Below are 7,974 nucleotides of genomic sequence, written 5' to 3' on the forward strand. Positions count from 1 at the left end.
AGTGATTTTTCTCTTGTTGTTTGATTCGCATTAATGGCGCAATCCTCCGCATGTTTACTAGACTGCGGCCCCTTTAAGACCGAGTGCAGATCTGCTACTGATCTGATGCACCATATTCTCCCAACTATTTCCATAACTACGTCCATTTAAGACATAAACTGTTTTTAGTGAATCTCCAAGCCGGTCATTTTGACATACTTTTGTGTACATTTGATCGTTTAGACACGCACATTAAACCCAAAGTAGGCTATAATTTGCTTGTCTCGGTTTCGGAGCGCGTGCCGCCTTGCGAACAACATCTCTTGCGCAGATTTTGTGCTTTTAATAGCTCTTTTAATTATTTAACGCGTCTCGCAAGTTAGCAACAGTAGCTAGACTGCATTTTACAACAATCACCGATCGTGCTGATTCTGTCGTTAGGTTTGAGTTTTAGGGAGAAATGACAGTGTAATGCTGCGAAGGGAAGAAGTTGCGCTAGATAGAATGCGGCTATAGTTTTTAATGGTTTTACCTCAATATATTATTTTTTATAATCTTTGGAAGCCGAAATCTAAAATAAAATCAGACTAATATCACAGACCTTAAGTGTAACCAGGCTACGTTTGAATGTTTAATTCTGTCCTCCGTCATCACTCATTAAGCGTGAGAGAAGAGTGTGAGTTCCGTCAAAGGAGAACAAACACTTAGTTCGTGGAGAGGCAGCGGATGCGAGGACATTAGGTGCACCGGTGCGACCTAGGAAAAATTTTAGTCGCACCCTTACAAAATTTGGTCGCACTCTAGAGCCCTGCTACTGTAACACTCTACTGTAGCACACTACTGTAACACACTACTCTAACGCTCTACTGTAGCACACTACTGTAACACACTACTCTAACGCTCTACTGTAGCACACTACTCTAACACACTACACTAACACACTACTCTAACACTCTACTGTAGCACACTACTCTAACACACTACACTAACACACTACTCTAACACTCTACTGTAGCACACTACTCTAACGCTCTACTGTAGCACACTACTCTAACACACTACACTAACACACTACTCTAACACTCTACTGTAGCACACTACTCTAACACACTACTGTAACACACTACTGTAACTCACTGCTGTAACAGAGCTTTAGAGCTTTCCTGGAGCTCAAACAGTATAGCGTTGGGCTCGGTTATGGGTTCGATTCCCAGGGAAAGCAAGAACTGATAAGAATGTAAATGTGTAGCTTGAAATGCAATGTAAGTCATTTTGGATAAAAGCGTCTGCCAAATGCATAAATGTAAATGTAAGGTCTTAACTTATTCTAACTTGAGCGCTCATGTGTGAGGCAGTGCAGAATATACTAGCGTCAAATACATCCATCAATGCAACAGAGAAAACAATGGACAAGTAGCAGTGAAACGCAAAACCATAATCTGTGTGAAGCCTCTACGTTCTCAAGCCTTCAGGAGAACATGTGTGTGTGATCATGTTTCTCCCAGTTTCTGACTCGGACAAACTAATTCAGCGATTTGACTCCGTCTGGAATCGGATTAGTCAAAATTAGAAATGAATCATTCAATGCGATCTGTGAACTGGTTTATTTATAAGAATGAGCACAAAAGAATAATTCTTCATGAATGGACATCTGTCAGGTCTTGTGGCGGGTCATGATTTGTGCTGATATGTGTATGAACAGTAAAAGGTTATATATTATGAAGATAAGTAATTATTTCTCATAAACAACAACTACAGGGCAAGACACATTTAATGCATCCTCATTTAGTTCTTACTGGAACCCAATATAGTGTTTTTCCATGTTATTTCTATTAAACAACACTGACACCTTTAAGTATATGGTGATATTAAGGAATAAACATTTCATTAATCATTTCATTCAAAATCAATGCATCAACAATTTTTTTTTTAAATGTTAGGCTGTTTGTACATTGGCCTACACAGATATGATTATGAATCTGTTGATTAGAGAACAGAAGGAAATTGGAGGGAAAGAGCATCTGAATGTTGTCAGTGACGGCCTTCATCATCAGTGTTCTCCAGCGGGTCGTTACTGTAACCGGTCCTTCATCATCATCAGTGTTCTCCAGCGGGTCGTTACTGTAACCGGTCCTTCATCATCATCAGTGTTCTCCAGCGGGTCGTTACTGTAACCGGTCCTTCATCATCATCAGTGTTCTCCAGCGGGTCGTTACTGTAACCGGTCCATCATCATCAGTGTTCTCCAGCGGGTCGTTACTGTAACCGGTCCTTCATCATCATCAGTGTTCTCCAGCGGGTCGTTACTGTAACCGGTCCTTCATCATCATCAGTGTTCTCCAGCGGGTCGTTACTGTAATCGGTCCTTCATCATCATCAGTGTTCTCCAGCGGGTCGTTACTGTAATCGGTCCTTCATCATCAGTGTTCTCCAGCGGGTCGTTACTGTAACCGGTCCATCATCATCAGTGTTCTCCAGCGGGTCGTTACTGTAACCGGTCCTTCATCATCATCAGTGTTCTCCAGCGGGTCGTTACTGTAACCGGTCCTTCATCATCATCAGTGTTCTCCAGCGGGTCGTTACTGTAACCGGTCCATCATCATCAGTGTTCTCCAGCGGGTCGTTACTGTAACCGGTCCTTCATCATCATCAGTGTTCTCCAGCGGGTCGTTACTGTAACCGGTCCTTCATCATCATCAGTGTTCTCCAGCGGGTCGTTACTGTAATCGGTCCATCATCATCAGTGTTCTCCAGCGGGTCGTTACTGTAACCGGTCCTTCATCATCATCAGTGTTCTCCAGCGGGTCGTTACTGTAACCGGTCCTTCATCATCATCAGTGTTCTCCAGCGGGTCGTTACTGTAACCGGTCCTTCATCATCATCAGTGTTCTCCAGCGGGTCGTTACTGTAACCGGTCCTTCATCATCATCAGTGTTCTCCAGCGGGTCGTTACTGTAACCGGTCCATCATCATCAGTGTTCTCCAGCGGGTCGTTACTGTAACCGGTCCATCATCATCAGTGTTCTCCAGCGGGTCGTTACTGTAACCGGTCCATCATCATCAGTGTTCTCCAGCGGGTCGTTACTGTAACCGGTCCTTCATCATCATCATCAATGTTCTCCAGCTCTTCCTCTCTCCTGCTTCTCAAACGCTTCAACCTTCTAATATCACCGAAACATGTCATCCTGAGTTTCTCTGACAGATTTATAAAACACAATGACAGAAGACAATCAGAACTCTTCGAGGACAAATGGAAGTTTCCAGAACAAGACCCAGATATTGAAGACTTTGTTCACAGTGAAGAGGAAATATGCTTTTCCTTAAATCTGATTTATTTAATAATAATAATAATAATTCATTACATTTATATAGCGCTTTTTCTCTGCACTCAAAGCGCTTTACATAGAAGGGGGAATCTCCTCAACCACCACCAATGCATCCACTTGGATGATGCGACGGCAGCCATATTGCGCCAGAACGCCCACCACACACCAGCTTACTGGTGGAGAGGAGACAGTGATGAAGCCAATCAGTATATGGGGATGATGGCAGCTAATAGTGGCCTGATTTTTCCTGTGAGGACCTGTGGCTTTCGCTCGCACATTCACACTGGATATCGAAGTAATGTGTAAAACTGTTAGAAAGAAATGTGATTTTTACAGCTTTTAATTAATGATGACACAGCAAAACAGAGCGTTTGGATTATCACATGAACACATGTATGATTTTCTCCTATGTTAAAGTTAATAATCAACATGATAATCCATGTTCTGACGATGCAACTGTCTGTCCTGATGCAGAGGCACTTTGGTCCAAGTCAGATAAAACATTTTATTGTCGTCGTTGTTGTTATTTAAAGACAATCTGCTGTTGTAATTTACACTAATCTTAAAATGTAGGCATTCAAATCAATATTTTATTTAACATAATTCATATTGCAGTCATCGTGAACAACTGGGATTTCAATATACACAACAGAATTGTAACATTTTACGTAACCATTCCTAACCCTACGTCATACCCTTCCCTCCTCAAGAAAATCCAATCCCACCCATTCCCAACCAGGAAAACTATAGCAAAACATCTTAAGGTCTCCCAAGCTCACAACAGCCCAATTTGCAGACGGATCCTGTGGATCTCGTGTTAACCAGTCTCCAGGCTCAAAGGGTTATCAATTTGTCAATACTATCAGAATTGGTCGGATGCGATGCTATACACGTCTTTTTTTTTTTTCAAACATAAAAATTAGTGACTACTAAACACAGTTGAATATGTGCGACGCGAGGCAGGGTCTCCGTCGCTGACGCCCAGAGGAAATCAGTCCTCAAGCCTTCATAATGGAATACAAGAGAAGTGAAATGACGTCTCGCTCTCGGTTCATGTCTGTGAGTGGGAGGATAAGTTAGCATGTGAATCTCAGCAAAAATAAACAGTGGGTACCAGCATAGTGGCAAAATACGACTGAATTCTCTGAGCAACAATCACTGACCAGCCTTTCCCAGCCTATTCCTTAATAACCCCCCCGCGCTCCGGTCAGTGTGTCGGTCAGTGCATCTCAGCGCATGTAAACGATAAATGCATTCTCGGACGTGAGGGCCGGCGCGCAGGACTATTTCAGACAGCGCTCGAAGTACGTAGCGCCCACGTATCCGCCGCGCAGTGAGCGCTGGACGTTCTGCTCGAAGAGCCGCCGGTTCGTCTGAAGGACTTCGGCCGCTTCTTTATTCAGCGGGTCTTCGGGATTCGGCTCCTGGAAGCGGAAACACACGGGAACGATTAGCACAGGGCTTGCTCACAAATACCACAAATGAACGGCATGTAAGTTTGATTTTCATGTCTGTAAATGACACACTATTCACCAATTAAAGGATAAGTTCACTTCAGAATTAAAATTTCCAGATAATTGACTTATAGTGGATATAGTGACGTCAATGGGGTCCAACGGGTTGAAGGTCCAAATGTGAGTTTCAGTGCAGCTTCAAAGTCTCGACATGATCCAGCCGAGGAATAAGAGTCTCATCTAGACAAACCAGCGGAGATTTTATAACAAAAATAAACATTTATACACTTTTAACCACTAATGCTGGGTCTTGCACTAGCTGTGATGAGCCACACATTACGTCATCAGGTTGAAAGGTCAAGCGTGACGTAGGCGGAAGAACAGACCCAGTGTTTATAAAGCCAACGTGCAAAGACTGAGTCAAACGCCATTTACAATAAATAAATAAATGGTAAACCAACGATGTCGGATGATTTTGAAGTTGGAGGAGAAAATCAGTTTTCGCCCTTCCCTACATCCTCCGCTTACGTTAGTTTACCACCTGTCCCTTCCAACGAGATTACTTAATGCATGAAGTTGTGGACGTGCAAGACCAGCGTTTGTGGTTATAAGTATATAATGTTTATTTCTTTATAAAATGTCCGCTGGTTTGTCTAGATGAGACTCTTATTCCTCGGCTGAATCGAGTCGAGACTTTGAAGCTGCACTGAAACTCACATCTGGACCTTCGACCCGTTGGACCCCATTGACGTCACTATATGGGGAAAAATCCTGGAATGTTTTCCTTAAAAACCTTCATTTCTTTTCGACCGAAGAAAGAAAGACATGAACATCTTGTATGACGTGGAGGAGAGTAAATTATCAGCAAATTTAAATTCTGTGAACTACTCCTTTAAACTGTAAGAAAACATGAGAAGAAATAGATGTTATCTACAGTGAATGGACTGCATTTAGACTAGGGCAAGCAATAGATATCGTACCAGTGAACAAACACAATGATTTGAGGTTAAAGAATAATTAAACGAATCGACGTGAACCTCACACGTCATGAAGTTTGGTTTCGAGGTTCGTGTCACCAAACTAATCAACATGACGCGCAGTGATTCGACATTCAGGAAGTGTAAGCTGAACTTACGAGGAACAGATACTGTAGTCCGTATATGATGGAGTTAATCGTCAAGACCGGCTTCCAGTCTTCTCTGAAACATAAAGAGTCAAAGTGCTTCCTCAGTTACACTCTCATAATTCATCATGACTATTTCCACACATTTCCTGCCGTCAAACACTCAGTCTTGTACAGGATCAGCAGCACTGCTCAATCCCAGGACCATTTAACACACACACACACACACACACACACACACACACACACACACACACACACACACACACACACACACACACACACAACTGAATGTTAGACAGTATTTTGGAAATCATGTTAAAAAAAAGAGACATGTTTGAGACAAATTATTAAACGGAATCACTTCAAAATTCACAAAACTGTCATTATTTACTCAAACCCGTAAAAATGTACTTCACAAAAGCAGACATTAAAATATTAGAAGTAAAAGCGTTCTAGATCAAGCAAAAGGAACATCGTGTCATGCAGAATAAACTAAGATTTTACAGTATTTAACCAGTGCTGAAGATCTGACAGTGTTTGTGCTTATGTACAGTTCTGCTGTAAACGGGTTCGCTGGTCTATGATGATGAACGTGAGGAAAAGGTGAGCACACAATACCTCAAGATATTTAGACAGACGTTTCCTTCAAGGTCGATGTTGGGGTGATAAACCATCGTTTCACATTTGACTTTTGGAGGGTCATGAGGGTAACCCTGTCCCACCTGAAAGAGAAGAGCATCTGACCTTTAGACACGCTTTAATCATCATTTAACAAGCTTTTAGAATTGCTGTTAGAAGGTAATTTGCAAGGACTAGTACCAGTTAGTTTCCGGTACGAGTATCTTCCTTTCAAGCAAAAATAAAGCCATAAAAACATGGAAGTGACTAAACATGTCAGCTCATCGTAAATACATTTGTAAATGGCAAATTAAGAAATAAAGAAAGGGACAAAGCAAACTGTAAAGGGTTAAGAAGATAAAGACAGCAAAAGAAAGTTTACACCATGAGTAGGGCTGGGATGAGACACCATCTCCCGCTTCGATACTCGGGTGCCGATACGACATGCATTGCGATTTTTTAAAGAATTGCGGTTCTACAAGTATTGAGATTCGATATTGCAATTTTTTTAACACTAGACCATCGGAAAAGTTAAATCACACACTTATACAGACTGTACATGATGTACAAGATGAGTCATATTTACGAAAACAAATCATCACACCTTTCTGACTTATTTCAGAAGCATCTTACAGTCCTACATTCTCTCCAATAAATACATTTTTTAACAGTTACTTGTCGCCACTTAGTGACGAAACAATGTAATCGATAAATGCGTTATTTTAAACACCAAGTTTCTATCGCTATCGTAGACATCAGTGTTCATATTTGAACTTTAAACTTTTATCCCAGTACTTCTATGATAATTTTAACTATTGCATCACAGAAATAATGACACTGTGAGGTTGAAAAGACTGTGAAGCGGATTCATGACGACTCTCTCCGGGTCAGTGCCGACACAGATCTGAATGTTGTGATATGGGTTAGTCAGAGTTTGATAGACAGACGAACTGAAGGATCACGTGTGTGTCTCTGAATGGAGATCACAGTATCTCTCTCTCAGCTCTCTACGGTCTGATCTCTCTCTCAGCTCTACGGTCTGATCTCTCTCTCAGCTCTACGGTCTGATCTCTCTCTCAGTCTGATCTCTCTCTCAGCTCTCTACGGCCTGATCTCTCTCTCAGCTCTACGGTCTGATCTCTCTCTCAGCTCTCTACGGTCTGATCTCTCTCTCAGCTCTCTACGGTCTGATCTCTCTCTCAGCTCTCTACGGTCTGATCTCTCTCTCAGCTCTCTACGGTCTGATCTCTCTCTCAGCTCTCTACGGTCTGATCTCTCTCTCAGCTCTCTACGGTCTGATCTCTCTCTCAGCTCTCTACGGTCTGATCTCTCTCTCAGCTCTACGGTCTGATCTCTCTCTCAGCTCTCTACGGTTTGATCTCTCTCTCAGCTCTACGGTCTGATCTCTCTCTCAGCTCTACGGTCTGATCTCTCTCTCAGCTCTCTACGGTCTGATCTCTCTCTCAGCTCT

At 42.3% G+C, this 7,974-nt stretch overlaps 1 protein-coding gene across 1 annotated transcript in view; it reads right to left on the reverse strand.

The window, feature by feature from the left end:
- Window positions 1–3,629: 3,629 nt before the first annotated feature.
- The window catches only part of ube2m (ubiquitin conjugating enzyme E2 M), a 7,535-nt gene continuing 3,190 nt past the window's right edge, over window positions 3,630–7,974 (reverse strand). Inside the window, exons 4-6 of the mRNA XM_082185667.1 lie at window positions 6,504–6,607; window positions 5,895–5,958; window positions 3,630–4,729 (exon numbers count right to left, since the gene is read on the reverse strand). Of these exons, the coding sequence (XP_082041793.1) occupies window positions 4,589–4,729; window positions 5,895–5,958; window positions 6,504–6,607 (309 nt within the window). The 3' untranslated portion in view covers window positions 3,630–4,588. The remainder of the gene's footprint in view (window positions 4,730–5,894; window positions 5,959–6,503; window positions 6,608–7,974) is intronic.

Source organism: Leuciscus leuciscus (genome assembly GCF_965113295.1).
Source record: "Leuciscus leuciscus genome assembly, chromosome: 12".
Lineage (NCBI taxonomy): Eukaryota > Metazoa > Chordata > Actinopteri > Cypriniformes > Leuciscidae > Leuciscus > Leuciscus leuciscus.